This window comes from Felis catus, chromosome C1, assembly GCF_018350175.1.
Source record: "Felis catus isolate Fca126 chromosome C1, F.catus_Fca126_mat1.0, whole genome shotgun sequence".
In the NCBI taxonomy this organism is placed as follows: domain Eukaryota; kingdom Metazoa; phylum Chordata; class Mammalia; order Carnivora; family Felidae; genus Felis; species Felis catus.
This window is the reverse complement of record NC_058375.1, coordinates 37,500,536-37,517,522: the sequence shown is the minus strand read 5'-3', so window position 1 is coordinate 37,517,522 and position 16,987 is coordinate 37,500,536. Positions and strand designations below refer to the sequence as shown.

Genomic DNA, 16,987 nt, shown 5'->3' with positions numbered 1-16,987 from the left:
TCTGACTCTTCCATTAGCACAACAGCAGCAGCCTCAAGTCCAGTAGTGCACCTACCTTCTCTAAAGAGCACTTAGCCAGACCTAAGCAGGAAAGGCCCTAGGCAGAGGAATGGTCTCTGCTCAATCATGTTTGATACTGGATGTGACAAGGACATTCTGACACAGTCCTTGACATCAGGGGGATTTTGATGTAGCTGTTTTAAACTGGTCATTTTGATGTGACTATTTTGACCCAACATGAAAGTTGACCATTAAACTTTAGCATTTCTCCCCCAAATAATGTAAATGACATGTCTATGGTGGTCTAAACCACCACCCCAATCCAGGACAGGATAATGGTAGTGCCTATTGTGCTCTACCTGGTAATTAAAAGGAAAAAAGGTTTCCATTTTGACAAGGCTATTTTGATGCAGCCTTGTCACAATCATACTCTGGCCAAATTCTGGCAGCTGGTTTGGAACCACTTGTGAGAATGTTTCTCTGTAAAACTAAGGACCAACCAACCTGGGGTGAGCCATGCACAACAGCTTTGTGCTTTTAAGTACTAACTGCTGAGCCGATTCAATGTCTTCTCCCTCTGGTTCTGGAAGCCTTTGGAGCCAGGTGGTCGTAAGAGGGCCAGTTCTACCCCGAGTCCTCAGAGGGCCGCAAGCATTTACAAACTGGCAAGGAATCTCAGCCAATTCAGGGGGTTTCTTGGAAGTCCATCTCGAGTCCACTGTATCAGTTTTCCCCCTTAATTTCAGAGAAGCAGTTACCAAGAATATACTTCTTCTAGGAAGCCTTCTAAAGGGTAGAATACAAATATTCCGAAAGCTCACATACATGTTTTTTGAATTTTATTTTCTCTTTTTAGATGTGGTTACTCAACCAAATGAGAATGCATCTGCTATTTATGCAAAATGCTGCTTAACTGCTCAACTGCTCGATTCTACAGTGTAGAAGACAGTTTTCAAAGTTTGTCTGGATTATCTACATCAGGGCTGGGATGAGGTAACCTACCTCTACAGATGCTTTTCCTTTGGTTGGTTAGGGCATTGAAGGCCAGTGTTAAGAAGGTAACACTTTGTGCGTTACTTCAAAATGTATCATAAATAAAAAACAACTTTCTGTGGCTGAAAGAACCTCACTTAGAGAAATGTTGATTTATTACCCTCATCTCTCCCTGAATAGGCCAAAATAATTAAGCCCTCTTCTCTTATGGCTAGGTCTTAGGAGGACAAAATCATGAAAGAGCCTTTTTGAAGAAGATGGACTCCTGAAAACCAGGTTCTGCTCTGATGAGCAGGGACAGCAGGGATCTCACAAAAATCTGAGCCCTGGTGATGGCCTGGAGGTGGCAGGGCTGAGTATACAGCGTGATAGCCAGAAATTCAACTTCGTCCTTTAGCTGTCCCAAGGACAGGAAAGCTGGTGACCTGCGGAGCACAAATGAAGCCCAGAATTAACACCACAGTCACAATAACCACACCCATTCAAAGGAAAGCAAACCTGGATCCAAGAGAATACTTAAACTGGGGTCAGGGGTGAGGAAATAAAGGGATAGGTGATTAGGACCATTTTTACCTTTTTCCTTGGTACACAACAAATGAGCTTACTTTCTTCATTAAAAGAAAAATGCTTAGGATTAAGGAGTACTTAATTTAGTTGAAACATGCGGGCAGGCTAGGGAGAAGTGAAATAAGCTATATAATAATGATCATTACCCATCAAAAGACATGTGAAGGTCTACCCACATCAGGGTGTTAGTTTCAGATAGAAAACTCGTGGAAGGCAGAGTATGTGTTTGTAGCACCTACAGCTTGTGCAATTATTATGAGTTTGAAGAAGGACCAAACCTCCAGGGGAAAAAAAAAGGCTGACCTACTCTGGCCAATACTTTCAGTCACTATTATCTCCAGAGTGTCAGGCAACTACTTAATTACATGACAAAGACACAAGCCCCCCCAAGGCATCTTGAGACATTGCCTTGAGGCATCTTGAGACATAGCCTGATGCCAATTTCCCCCTCAAAGAGACAAGCAATTGCTGCTGTAGGTAGGTAATGAAATAGGCTATACTTGTGCCTCGATCCAGATTACTTCTTGAAGGAATGGGATAAAGTCATGCTTTCTACTTAATTCAAGATGTGCAAACATAATACAGAGCAGAAAATTCTCCTGGATCCTGAACTCTGCTTTTGCTGTAAACCCACATGTTAAATACAGGATATTTCTCAGTCTTCAATATGCTTGAGAGAATGGAAATCTGAAACAGCAAACGCCATAGCACAAAATTTATTAGGATTATTTACCAAGTAATTTCATATACATCCAACATCAGGAAATGTCAGTTAATTTAAAAAAAAAAAAAAAAGAAAGAAAGAAAAGCAAAAAAAAAGCAAAGCTTCCACTAAGGTCTTTCAAAACAGTGAAAACCTCCTTGGTGACTAACAAACGGAATGACTAAACTAATGAAGTCCGACGTATCTCAGTCAAATCCTAAACACAATATTGCCAACATGTTTTTCTACTCAAAAGCAAACTAGCAAAGGCTCATAATTTCGTAATTACGATGTTTCTTGATTTGTGTTCTCAAATGCCACAAAAGGCTGTGTGATGAAAGGAAGCGAAGTGCCTCGTCTCAGCAGTCTTCTTAAAAACCTCACGTTTGCTTCCCAAAATCAGTATAAACATTTAGATTCCCCCATCTGATGAATTTCTTCACTTATTTGAGCAGGAATGCTCTCAAAACCTTATAGTCTTTACTCTTGCTTCATACTGCAGCTTTTTGATTAAACCACCAGCAAAATCCCTCTGTATCTGCTGAACTAAATCACCAGACAAGAATTTGTTATAGTCTCTTCCAGGAAACCAAGATAATCTCAATACAAATTTTGGTGGCTAATATGATCCATCCCTTATATTTTGTTTCCTAATGGCAAGTATGTTGAAAAATATATCATTAATAAGTGAATTTCATAACACACATAGAAATAAATGAACCTATTATAATGTAAGAACATCCACAAGTTGTCCTCACTATTCCCAATGACTTTATACTTCTAATTCTTCTTCTTCTTTTTTAAGTAAACTCTACGCCCAATGTGGGGCTTGAACTCAAACCATGAGATCAAAAATCACATACTTTACACCACTGAGTCAGCCAGGCGCTCCTATTCCCAATGACTTTAAATATAAAATGTAATTAAACAAAAACAAAATTCCTTACCCTATTTAACCCTGTATACCAAACAGTATAAGGGCTAAAAATGAGAAACATTTTAATAAATCTCACATTAAGAACCTTGGAAATAACTCTTCATTAGTAATGGCAGAAAAAGATAAGAAAGGGGAACACAAATTTCTCAGAGATTTTTTAAAGGAAGAATGGATTTAAGGGAAAATTCCTTTGGACTCGATAGCCTTTTTAAAATTCTGTACCTTTCAATGCTTCAACATGATGCCAAAAAAGAATTTACTAAATAAAAGTAGCCAGGAAGGAAATCAAACATTTATAAGATATATTTATTATTTTTCTGACCAAAGTGCAATGATTTTTAAATGTCCTTAAATAACTGAAAAAAAAAAGTATTCAAGAAAATAAACACAAATGGGAAATTTAACCATTAGATTTTTTTTACTTCATACCAACCCTACATTTAATCTAGAAAACAAATAAAAACAAAAAACAAAAAACTCTGAATGAAATGTTATTAAAATGCTAACCAAATCATTTTACCATAAACCCAGTACATGCATTTCAAGGTTCCCCTGCTAGGAATTTTGTTAAGATCAGTTTAATCATTAATAATAACAACACTATATAATGGAGCACAGGAACACATGTCATTTGATGTGATCCTGCCCCTTACCCTCAGATTTATGTCAGAATAAAGCTGACAATTCTCCCAGGCTCTGAACCCCCAGCGACCCCATCCCAATCCCTGGAAGCAAAGAAGATGCCTTGTCATACAACTTTGTATAAGTTGTAATAAAACAAAGCCTTAAGTTTTCTTATCTTTCTGTAGGAAATGGTCAGTTATTTGATAAATACTAAAACACTTCTAGGAATTCATTTTATGAGTTTGTTTACCAAACACATTTTGCAAGAACTGACTACACAAAAAGTTCCTTTGGAATTTGGTCCACAAATTCGCTTAACAGGTTGGAAATGTAAAACCTACAAGAAAACAAAGAAGTGGGGAATCCCTAATCTTAACATGTTGTAATTACTAAAGGGATATACACACAGACTACAGAGTTTTGCTCACAGAAGGCACAAACTATAAAAGGGATATGCTTTTTGAGGAAAAACAAAGAACTAGCTGATATCCTTCTTTGTTTTGTGAGCACCATAGCTAAGATGAAGTTAGACCCGAATTCACTATCTACTCCTGTAACCAGAAAAATTGAAGATAAAAAATTTAATTTGTCTTACTACATACTTTCCAGCCATTCATTGAGATGTAATTATGAAAGATTAAAATTGCCTTAAAAAGGGGTTGTAATAGCAGCTATCAAAGCAATATTCAAGCATGATTTCAAGGATGCTTTCAGGTTTAGAGTTAGCCTTCTTTGTCAAAAATCTTCACAACTTCATCAAAAACCTGTAAAGGACAAAGAGCAGTAATTTAAAAAGGAAGTATTATTAAAATACTATATGGCTAAGTTCCTGTTTAGAAGTCCATTTTTTTTATTAATTTTCAAGATGTATCATTTAAAAAAATACATTAATTCCTTGGTTTCATCTATTTTCCTTTGGACCTCTCCCCAGCTCGTGCTTTGTCTGTCTGTCTCTCTCTCTCTCTCAAAAATAAAAAAACATTTAAAAAATAAAAAAATAAAGAGAGAGAGAGAGACACTAGAAAAGAGCTGCTGGGCACTGAGGGCTTGCACAGCAGTTTAGAGATCAGGATTTTTACAGAGTGGGAGGGAAGGGCTGGGCACAGAAGCCCTGCGCCCCTGGGGCTCTGTGCTCTGTGACGAAGAGATGGAAGCTGCCTGGGGCCCTTGCTCTAGAGGACTCGCCATTCACATTAGAGATTTTAAAAGATGAATGTGGTCCAAATCACAGTTCTCAAAATGCCAATTTTCCAGTGCTTGAGAAAAGAGGTTTGGAATTAATAAACCACCCACTTCTTATGAAGAACAAGTCTGAAGTTGTAAAATCTATTTTAGACTCTATTCAAAAAAGGAGAAAAAAAATCTCATTTTTCACTTAGTCTCCCAGGTCTTGAAAAGCAAACAAACTAATCTGTCATACTTCTTTTTCTCCTGCCTACCTACCCCTTGTCCCCCAAATCACATTTTTACTGGACTTTTCTTTTAAGGCAAGCTAGGGATACTCACTTCATCAACAGACTTAGAGGCATCTATTTTCTTGACTTTCCCCATTTCTTCATATAAGTCAATAATTGGCTTTGTTGACTGAAGATAGGTCTGAATTCTGCAAAAGCAGCACATATTGCAAGGTTCTAAGTATCCACCCGCTCTCCCCCACGTTATGGAACAGCTCAGAGCACAACCCAGACCCAACCCAACCGACTCCCTTACCATCTCCTTAGACCACACACTTTACATATTTAAGCATGCCAGTTTCTTTTTCTGGACCAAAATGAGGCAGGTATTTAATCTGTGACTCAAGTTCCAAAATGAGCCCAAGGTGGTGATGTGTAAAGTCTGCAAAATACCTCTTTTCCAAGCTCTCTCTGTTGTCATCACTTCTACCACTACTCTTTCCCCTCTCAAGACACCGTTCAATACAGATCTAGAAAGAGAAATAAATAGTACAAAAAAAAAAAAAAAAAAGATGTGAATTTCACATTTGCCATTCTTTTAACCTGAATGAGAACAAAGTTTGAAGAGATCACAAAAAAAACCCTACATTAAAACTAATTTGTCTAATTCATTAATCAACATGCAAAGTCCTTTTAAATTTAAACATGTGGTTCAATTTATATAAACTAGGTTAAATAAGCACAGAGCATAATAAGAATTCATTCATGACTCAGTTTTTCCTGTGTACTTTTTTTTAAACCGCAATAAAAAGAAGATCTGTATGTGTATGCTTCCATCCAGGATATATTATTAACTTATTAGGTATGAATTACATGCCTCAAACTTTGTTCCATTTTGCTTACTTTTTGATAATTCCATAAATATCCAAATATTTAAGAGTCAACATATTTGCATTTGAATAAAGTATCCCTTGATAATCGTGAATAAACATTCCTTAGTTATAAAGCTGTGGTAACATTCTAAAGTCAACTTTGAAGAATAAGTGAAAACATATTTTTGGGGGTTGGAAAAAGAGAGTTACATTTTAAAACAACTCAAAGGCTGCAGCAAGCCTCTCCACCAGAGGCACATTTGCAATTCAGCCCAAGAATAGCCAACTTCCTTCAAGGCAGTTCTTTAGATTCTTATTCTTCCAGGCTGTTGGCATTAATTTAATGAAGTTCTACTGCAGCTGTCAAACAGTCAGGCCTTTTAATTAAATGACTCTGAGAAATTTGGTTATTCAAAGGTATGTCTGGGTATGTTATTAGAAGTGCCAGAAAGAAAAAGAACGCTTTCCTGCTTTTTGCAAGATCATTTCACTCTTAGAAGACAAATCAAGCTATCTTGTATGTTTCTTTAAAAATAGTAAGTTTTCCCAACTTCCCCAAAATGTTGCCCTAACGTCCTAAGGCAAGATACTCTCTGATAAGAGTGCATACCTACGAGGTAACACTGCAGTTTCATTACCTAACATTATTGTACAAGTCAATTCTTAAAACACACACAGTACTGCTATTTTGAAAATAAAGCAAATTTTAGGTCCACAAGGTTGCTGATGCCAAATAGTTTCTAATAGTCCAACAGCAATACAGTGCTGTTCCATCCAACCAATTTACCAGTTCAAAGCAATACTGCTGCTGACATAAAATATAAGTAAAAAATCACTTTGTTTTTCTCTAATAGTTGACCATCAGTTGGTTAAACCCCATGTGGGCAGATGAAGGTCTTCATTACCTCATTATTACAGTCAAAAAACAGAACAAAAGACACTTCTGCCTTCCCATCCATGGTGTTATTCCAACCTTGAAGGTTGTCTTGATTTCTTGGAAACCCATCAATCAAGAATTTATTCTTCTGAGCATTGGCAGCCATGGTCTGATCCATTTCCTAAAAGAAAAGGAAGATTTAGGTTCAATATAACATTAACAAAATACAACTTCTTAAGGAAGGGGGGGGATATATGAGTGTTTGCTTTGTTATTATTATTCTTCAAATCATGAGTAGAGTGGAGGGTGCATGGGGAAAAAAAACAAGACTTAAAGGAGATGATCAGGCAGGGCCCCTGGGTGGCTCAGTCGGTGAAGCGTCCGACTTTGGCTCCAGTCATAATCTGGCAGTTCATGAGTTTGAGTCCTGCATTGGGCTCTGTGCTGACAGCTCGGATTCTGTGTCTCCCTCACTCTCTGCCCCTTCCCCACTTGCATTCTTTCTCTCAAAAATAAATAAACATTAAAAAAATTTTGGAAGGGGGGGTGGCGCCTGGGTGGCTCCATCAGTTAAGCATCCGACTTCAGCTCAGGTCATGATCTCATAGCTTGTGGGTTCGAGCCCCGTGTCGGGCTCCCTGCTGACAGCTCAGAGCCTGGAGTGTGCTTTGCATTCTGTGTCTCCCTCTCTCTCTCTGACCTTCCCCCGCTCACGCTGTCTCTCTCTCTCTCAAAAATAAATGAAGTGTTAAAAAATTTTTTCTTTAATTTTTTTAGGTTATAAATTAAAATTAAAAAAAAAAAAAAAAGAAAAAAGAAAAGATGATCCAGTGTAGTAACACAGTCACCTCAAGTTGGTGGAGTTATGGTATATACCCCTTCCCCATTTATACATATTAATAGACATACACACAGTTTCTTTTTCGTGCAGTTTCTGAATTTTCTACAGTAAGCATATATTACTTTCACATATAGATTCACAAAGTTATAAACAGCAAAAAGAAAATAGGCATTAACCAGTATCTTTGCTCTAGCCACCAGAGACCCTATTCCTTCCTCTCCCCTCTCCCAAGTCATTTTTGCTGTGCTAAGAAGAATGCTACTTCTTCAGGTATTAAGATTCTCTGCAATAATTCAAGTCCAATTGCAAAAAATCCTTGGACAAATATAAAGAGATTGCCAGCATTAATTATTAGTATAAAGTTAATAGTTTTTTCAACTAAAGCTAATTAAGCTACCCAAAACACAGGTAGCAGAGGAAAGAACAGACTCAAGAAAGATAGCAAGAGCAGCACGTTTCACCATCCTGTGCCAGTGTGAATTTGGGCACAATGTGACAATATGTGACAGGAGATGCAGATCTCTAGTCTCCAAATCCTCACCACTGCCAGCCCCCATTGGGTACACACTGACACATGACTTTGACCAACTCCAGAGCAGCCTCTATTCCAGACACCAACATCTAGTCCCCTCAGTGCTCAAACTGTTTCCTAGTTCTTCAAAAAGAGCAAGGGCTGTCAGGCCCCCTAATTCCTTTCTTTGTCTGAGGGTTGGCTTTGTCCCATCATCTAGCTTTTCCAATATTCTCCAATAATACAAAACTATCACAGAATGTTTTTGGGCCCCTGCTATAGCATTTCTACCCCAATTATGGTAGTGGAAGATACCTGAAGAGGTGCATCAATATTCCACCATCACATACATTTACTCAAGGCCTATAACCAGGGAACATGAAGAGCAAAGTCATGGCTCCTGGGGGCTCATAGTTCAGCAGGTAACAAATATGTGTAAGTAAATGTGCTAAGTCCTATGATGAGGTATGAAAGGATGCTATGATAAAACAAAGAAATTAAGCACAAACTACCTGGGAAACTGCTAGAGAGAGCTTTATCAGGGAGGTGGCCATGGAGTCCTAAATAATGAAGTGGCAAGCAGACAGGGATCAAGGTACTCCAAAGAGTGTAAACTGGATAGATAAAGGCTCAGAAATGAGAAAGCATAACAGCTTTGATGAATCTGAAGTAAGCTGAGACAGTTGAATATTAGGACACATGTAGAGAGTAGTGGGAGATAGGACTAGAAAGTAGGTAGGGGCAAGATTAATGAAGAACTTATTATGTCACACTAAGGAACTGGTTTTTATCCTGGAAGCAACAGAGGACCACTAAGGAATTTTAAGCAGAAGAATATGCTTACATCACCTTCTGGAAAAAAATCACCTTGACTGTACCATGAAGGACGAGCTAGAAGGGGACAAGCGTGGATTAAAGGCAAAAGACTCATGAGGAGGCTCCAATAATGGTCCAGGTAAGAAAAAGAGGATCTGAACTAAGGTGACAGTAGTAATAGAGAAAACAGACTAAGTCAAAGAGGGTTAAGAGGAAGATAATCGGGGTGCCTGGATGGCTCAGTCAGTTAAGTATCTGACTCTTGGTTTCAGCTCAAGTCATGATTACGGTTCATGAATTCAAGCCCCGCATCAGGCCCTGCGCTGACGGTGCAGCATGGAGCCTGTTTGGGATTCTGTATCTCCCTATCTCAGCTCCTTCACCACTTGCACTCTTGCTCTCTCAAAATAAATAAATAAACTTAAAAAAAGGAAAGTCACTGGAAGATCTGCTCACTGAATGGATTTGGGAAAGTGAAGAAGAGGTGGCAAATACAGGATGGCCCCAGGTTTCTGGCTTGGGCAGCTGCACAGATGGCAGAACCATTGACCAGGACAAGAAATAAAAGGTGATCACATTCTAGAGGTTATGCTGATAACGCTGAGATACTTGTCAAATATTCAGATGGATGTCTAGTAGTCAGAAATATAGGTCTGGAGTTCAGAAAAAAAAGATGTGTGCCAGCGCTGTAGGTTTTAGCATTTATTAGCACAGTGAAAGCCTTGGGCATGGCTAAAACCATCCATCACGAAATATATAAAAGGAGAGGAGAACCAAGGATAAAACCCTGAGAAGCATCATGGTTTAGAAACTTGCAGAAGATGAGCTATCAAAGGAAACATAAGAAGGGGCGCCTGGGTGGCGCAGTCGGTTAAGCGTCCGACTTCAGCCAGGTCACGATCTCGCGGTCCGTGAGTTCGAGCCCCATGTCAGGCTCCGGGCTGATGGCTCAGAGCCTGGAGCCTGTTTCCGATTCTGTGTCTCCCTCTCTCTCTGCCCCTCCCCCGTTCATGCTCTGTCTCTCTCTGTCCCAAAAATAAATAAACGTTGAAAAAAAAAAATTAAAAAAAAAAAAAAAAAAAAGGAAACATAAGAAACTGAAGTAGGAAAGAATAAAAAAAAATGGTATCACAGAGAACAAAGAAGGTTTGAGAAGATATGAATAGAGTTAACTGCTATGAGAAAAACGACGACAAATATCCCCTAGATTTGATAAGGAAGAACATTGGTAACAACAGCAAGAATCGTTTCAATGAAGATGGAAACAGTACCTGACTCCAAAGGGTTGAAGAGTAGGAAGTAAAAAAGTGAAAAATGCAGACCACTTTTTCACAGTGCTTAGTGATAAAGTGGAGAAAAAGGCATTAAATCCAGAGAATAGGGGAGGATACACTCTGGAGTGGAAGAAGGTTACTCCCATCTCTGAAACAAAAGGTAAGAATGTGTGTAAATGAGCCACTACTCCTCATCCTCAAGGTTCTGTGGTTCTGTCCTGGTGCTCAGATATCTCTTTTCCATTGGGCTTCAACTATTTCTTACTGTTCTCACTCTTGCATTTCTCCTTCACTATTTCTTATATATGAAAAAACCTGTTAATAAATAGTCTTAGAAATCTATAGTGGAGAGTTACCATGTAAATCCAAGATCTCTGTTTTTAAGATGGGACATATTATAATTTCATAGTTATTAATCTTGGCATTTCACACCGAAGATGGTGACACAATCACCAGAAGAGGAAACATCGAAATTGAGAGACCGGCAACAATGAGAGGGTCATGGGAAGCAGGAAAAAAAGGAAGGGGGAGAATGAAGGAAGGAAGAAAGAAGGCTTACAAGAAAACAGAAAAGGGAAAGGACGTGGGGAAGGAAGAAGAGGAAGGGAAGGAAGAAGAGGAGGGGAAGGAAAAAAGGAAGAAGACAGAAATGGAAGTGAGACAATTTCTGCACGTTGGGGAAGGATCAAGTACACACATATGGATGTTAAGTTCAGCTGTAGCTGATCCTAGTTCTAGGCAGAGAATGCTTGCTACTGTCCAATTTCTTCCCAGGTGAAAAGTAGAATTTCTAGTTCTGCCATTCTCAAACACCGTGACCACCTACCACAAGCAAGAAACTTAGTACTCTCATTTTTTTTTCATTACTCAAAGGAAAGGTAGATTTACTTTCTCATTTCCTTGCTGGTTTGAACTGGTTGGCATTCACTCCTTACCCTCTTTAACAAACTGATGGTTATCTCAACTGGCACAATCTTTCCATCTTTAATGTACTTTTCAATGAGTTCACCATACTGTGAATCTGGGTTCTTCCTTTCATCACGAAGGAGTTCTCCTGCAGAAAGGTGTGTGTAGCCATATTTCTGAAAGGAACAACACATAGGGAAAAAAATTAGAATATATTCAACCCAATGATAGGACTATCAATTTTTTTCCTTCATGTTAATTTCTATATTCTAATTTTTCTAAATAAATAAGCTTTGCTTGTACATTAAACAAATAATTGTTAAAAATTTAAAGAGATTTCATACAATCAAATTTGCTTAAAAAATACTCTTAACCTGGTAGGTCATGGTGGCTACAATGTTCACACACCACAAAATCATCCAGGAATTTGTGTAACTATTCAAGGCATTAACATTTCATTATAATCCCTCACAAAACACAAAGTTTAAATGTCATTAATAATGTTCAAAAATGCATAACAAAAACCTATACAATTCAAGGCAAAAAAATAAAAATAAAAAATCCTACCAGTGTTGGCTGTATCCACCTTCTACAAAATCTCTACTTCCGTTCCTTAAACTCAACACACCTAAACTGAACTCACCAGCATTTACACTAACCCCATTCTTCTGGTCTGTTCCCTTTCTCAGTAAATAGCACAAGTCCTACCTCCTACACAAAATTAGCTTCGAGAGTGGTCACATTAATCAAATAGAGCCTTCTCTACCTATCACTGTATCACGGTCTCTCTACCTAGACCAGTACCTTCCTTACCTTTCTTCAAAGTCCACTGCCTCTTCCTCCTCTAGTTGCAACTAGAGGTCTCATCTGTAAATTGGGAATACACATAGCTATTTTATAAGTTATGGCTAAATAAGATAATGTATATACATTGCCTACCAAAAAGCCTGCACATAGCAGGGGATAAAAGTCACCAATTACTTCATTGCTATTATGAAGATACTTATCTTAAATAAGCTAGAAGCATTTTTTCTATTATATATACACCATTTTATATGTGTGTACACAAACACCCACACATGCATATGTACTCATTTTGATGGTTTTTATAGAAAGACCAATCAAGAGGCTTAACTGAGGTAATAGCTATGAATAGCCAACGAAAAGTCAGTAGTATAATTATGACTGTGACGATCATTATTATGTAGGACTTACAAATGATGCACTAGGTGCAGGGTACAAGGTAGTAGTTGAATTAAGTCATATAAAATGCTACAGTATTGTGGGCGCCTGGGCGGTTCAGTGGGTTAAGTGTCCGACTCTTGGTTTCCGCTCAGGTCAGGTCATGACCTCACAGTTCATGAGTTCAAGCCCCGCATCAGGCTTCAGGCTCTGCCCTAACGGCACGGAGACTGCCTGGGATTCTCTCTCTGCCCCTCCTCTGCTCTGTCTCTCAAAATAAATAAACAAAAAAACCAAAAAACAACAACAAAAAAGCTACAGTATTGCTCTGCCGTTTCCCCATGACTGGAATGAGAAAACAATGCTGATCTAAGAGACCATTCTGAATAATGAAAAGCTTCTTCCTCTACATGAACATATACATTCCCTTTTATTAAGTCAAAAGAACTATAGAATCTTTTTTTTTTTTAGTTTTTATTTATTTATTTTGAGAGAGAGAGAGAGACCATGTGAGTGGAAGGAGGGGCAGGGAGAGGAGGAGAGAGAGAATCCCAAGCAGGCTCCACAGTCAGCACAGAGCCCAACACGGAGCTCCATCCCACAAACCCATGAGATCATAACCTGAGCAGAAATCAAGAGTCAGACGCTTACTGGGCCACCCAGGTACCCCTAAAATCTATTTTTACAACGTTTTTACTCTCAAATATCAGGGCATTCAGAACTATATTCAATTTTTGGTTACAAAAATCATCTCTCCCCAAATTCTTAAGACTCCCTAAATGAGACTTTATCTCATGCATACTTAAGTGTGCAATAAACGTTTAAGATCTTAAATTTATCTTTACTTCCAACATTAAGATTTGAGGAAGCCTACAATCCCACCTCCTACTTTTAAAGTACAATGTTTCGGGGCGCCTAGGTGGCTCAGTCAGTTAAGGTCTGACTTCAGCTCAGGTCATGATCTCACTGGGTTTGTGAGTTCGAGCCCCGTGTCGGGCTCTGTGCTAACACCTCAGAGCCTGGAGCCTCCTTCAGATTCTGTGTCTCCTCCTCTCTCTGCCCCTCCCATGCTCATGCTCTGTCTCTATCTCTCAATAATAAATAAACGCTAAAAAAATAAAAAATAAATAAAGTACAATGTTTCAGTTGCACTCATAAAAACTCTCTCAATTACCCAGGTTATGGTGAGTCTTCTTTTTTTGGATTACAGAAGCCTTACATTCTTTACCCCTTTTCTATTTCCAAACATCGTTGGCTAAACTTACTCTTGCCGAACTAGTTCTAAGCTAGCAGTAAGGTAGTCAGCAAAGGAAAACAAACTCTAAATAGTTTATTTGCTGACTAAAATTGGACATAAAGTTGGAGGAGAATAAACAAAACCGCAGTGTCACTCATGTCTCTTAGTCACACAGTCCCTACCATTAGAATAATCAAAAGTGTATTTAGTTGTTATAATAGGGTTTAAAGAAAAAAAAACCCCTCCCATCGTTTACAGAAAATGGAAATACAAAATGTTTAATTATTTAAACTGTTATTTTAAAATTATTTTCACACACCATTTTTAAATGCCTACTTTGATCACCAAGCATAAGCAAACTTCTGAAAATGGGTGTTGTAGAAAAGGCCTTATAAAAAAAATGAGGTGTGACCCACTTTCCCCCTCACTATTACAATTTTCAAAAAGCAGTTTGCAACTAGTGTCCATAAAATTTTATAGCAGTCCCATTTCCTATAGTTTACTTTGTTTTCTGCTTGGAAGTCTATGCTTGCTGGATGTTCTCATCTGGTCTAGAGATTATAGCATATGGTAATATTGAATAAATGCAGAGACAAACAGTACTAAACAATGGCAAATGCTTAGTGAAACACAAACCACACAGATCGCTCTGTAGAGATTGCCTCTGCTGCATGAACAACATACATTTAGAAGCCCAGCTAGCAATTTAGAAATTAGTATATACAGTGTTTATTTCCTGGAGCACTCAAATTTGCAAGCTCTATATTGCATTAAAGTAGGTTTTGGCATATCACTTTTTTAAAAGAGAAACTAGTTGTAAACTGAAGTATACAAATGATATTTTAAAAAAAAAATCACACACAGTTGGTCAAAAAGAGAGAAAACAACCTTATCTGCAAAGTCTAAGGAAACAAGGAATTTAAATTAGAACGATGTCAAATCTATACATGTGTCTTCCTACTGTTCATTCACATTCCATCTTTAAAAATCCTCTATTTACCACTTTTTTATACTATATTTTTCTTAAGGATTTTGCTGAAGCTTTCCTCTTACCACAGAGTTTCTACAACAAAAAGCAACTATCACTTACATACTAGCTATTATGGTATTTTAATAACAGCTAGACTTTAAAGAGCATGTTTTTAAAGCATTCTGTTGTCATTAAGTAGTCACTGATGCCAATTCTGAGGAAAGCAAGAATGGCTTTTTCTCAGGCTTAACCAAAACTCTTTCACATTCTCTGAATTTCCTAGCAATTAAAACCTAGTGGGTCACTAACTGCAGTCTTAAGAACAACATTCAAAACCACAGCAGGTTATAAATACTATAAACTACAATAAATACAATTACAAGCTACTATTCAACTAAAAATAGTTTTCTAGTGACAAATATATAAACTCATTTAGAGTAACGGTCTAAATTTTTTACTTTCATTTTCTCCTTTAAGAAACTGAAAACTCAATAAATTTTTATAAACCATATACTAAGACTTGGAAGGAGGGAAAAAAAAGCACCATGTTCTCAATAAGGACAGAATGGCACTCTGTGTAATTATAACTAGGTGAAGGTTGACAATTTATGGTATCAAATCTCCAATCATCTTGATGGACTTCTCTCCCTTCTTAACAATCATCTTTCCTTCTTTCTAAATTTAGGTAATGTGGTGTTATGTGAACAAAGACAACGATAAAAACAATAAAAAACAAAACCACAACAAAAAAAAGAGTTCAAGGTAAAAATGATGCATAAATGGCAAGTCCTTGGAAGCAAGAAGAGATCCAGATGCCAGACACCTCCTCCTGTTAGTGTGGCAATTAGAAAGTACCACAGACTGTGACTGAGCCTCACAAGAGAGGGAACATAGCAGATATATTAGCTACAAATATACATATACGGATATATACATATATGTATATATACATACATATACATATATATATACATATACATATATATCTTGTAATTTTTTTAAATATTTTTAATTTTTTTTAATATTTATTTTTGAGAAACACAGTGAGACAAAGCGTGAGCAGGGGAGGGGCAGAGAGAAGGAGACACAGAATCTGAAGCAGGCTCCAGGCTCCAAGCAAGCGGTCAGCACTGTGAGATCATGACCTGAGTCGAAGTCGGACGCTCAACGGACTGAGCCACCCAGGTGCCCTGCTACAAATATATTTTTAATGCAACTGTGTGAGTTAAAATTACTGGGTATCCTTTAAATAGTGGATGCATCTTTAAAGCATTTAAGACTACGTTTACTTTGCATTCCTTATAAGATAGTGACCCTTAAAATCTAAATTTTGGTTCTGTACTGTCAATAATGTACCTTCAGCAGCACACCCAGAAATGCTGCAAGGACTATCCCAAGCCATCCAGACTCACTAGTCTGGTGCCTGCTGCAAACAATAGCTTTAGAGCCTACAGCCTCCCAGCAACACTTTATGTAAGGCTCTCATTTATTTCAAAGGCATTTCCAATAGAACTTTTTCCAATTACTCTAAATGAGATGTCTGATAAGGACCTTCCAAGAACAGAATCTGCCAGTCTTGGGGAACTTACTTTACTTGGAATGTAAAAACTGCTGCACAGTGCCCAGATGCTTAAAACTGGTCAAACGTTTAAGGTTCCTTCCAGTTTTACCTATAGAGGGTTAGAGAAAGGGTCTTTCCTATAATCACCATTAAAGAAAGGTTAGCATTAAAAGAAAGGAAAAAAAAACAACTGTTCAGTGCAAGAAACACTGAGCGTAATAGTTGATTTAAATTGCTAGTAGATTTCCAATCTCATTTTTAGTCTGCCCTTGCTGTATTTCCAAATGCATGAATTGCACTTCACCATGCCTATTTAATTGCAAATCTACATATTAACTATAAACTACAGAAATTATAAACTGAGCTAAATCTTTTCTTAAACAAAAAGCTTTAGCAGACAGATTTTAAATTAACATGAAGCATACTTCTTTTTCTAATTAAAGAGTGATATTTTAAAAGCTTATACCCTGAAAAGAGGGATATAATCCATTCAACTGCACACAATTACAACACTATTCATTTTCTTCAATGTTTTGCTCTTCCTAGAAGACAACCTTAATTCAGGCAATACTTGGAACTTAATTTAAATCCATAAATATTTATTGAGTGCCTATGAAGTGCCAGGCAATGTGCTGATTTCAGGGGAAGTAAATAGGATGCAATAGTGACTTGTACATTAAAGTGACTTGAGCTGTATGATTAACTAATAAGACAATTCTTCA

At 37.7% G+C, this 16,987-nt stretch overlaps 1 protein-coding gene across 2 annotated transcripts in view; it reads right to left on the bottom strand.

The window, feature by feature from the left end:
* Positions 1-822: 822 nt before the first annotated feature.
* CMPK1 (cytidine/uridine monophosphate kinase 1) overlaps positions 823-16,987 on the bottom strand; it is a 36,633-nt gene continuing 20,468 nt past the window's right edge. The window contains exons 2-7 of one of the 2 annotated variants that reach the window (XR_002744471.2): positions 11,345-11,491; positions 6,996-7,148; positions 5,672-5,748; positions 5,331-5,427; positions 4,472-4,588; positions 823-1,418 (exon numbers count right to left, since the gene is read on the bottom strand). Coding sequence is in view for 1 of the 2 variants with exons in the window: in XM_023258663.2 (XP_023114431.2) it covers positions 4,547-4,588; positions 5,331-5,427; positions 5,672-5,748; positions 6,996-7,148; positions 11,345-11,491 (516 nt within the window). In the remaining variant the exon portion in view is untranslated. Of the gene's footprint in view, positions 1,419-2,260; positions 4,589-5,330; positions 5,428-5,671; positions 5,749-6,995; positions 7,149-11,344; positions 11,492-16,987 lie in introns of those variants that run through there. The other variant, XM_023258663.2, reaches the window with a different exon arrangement.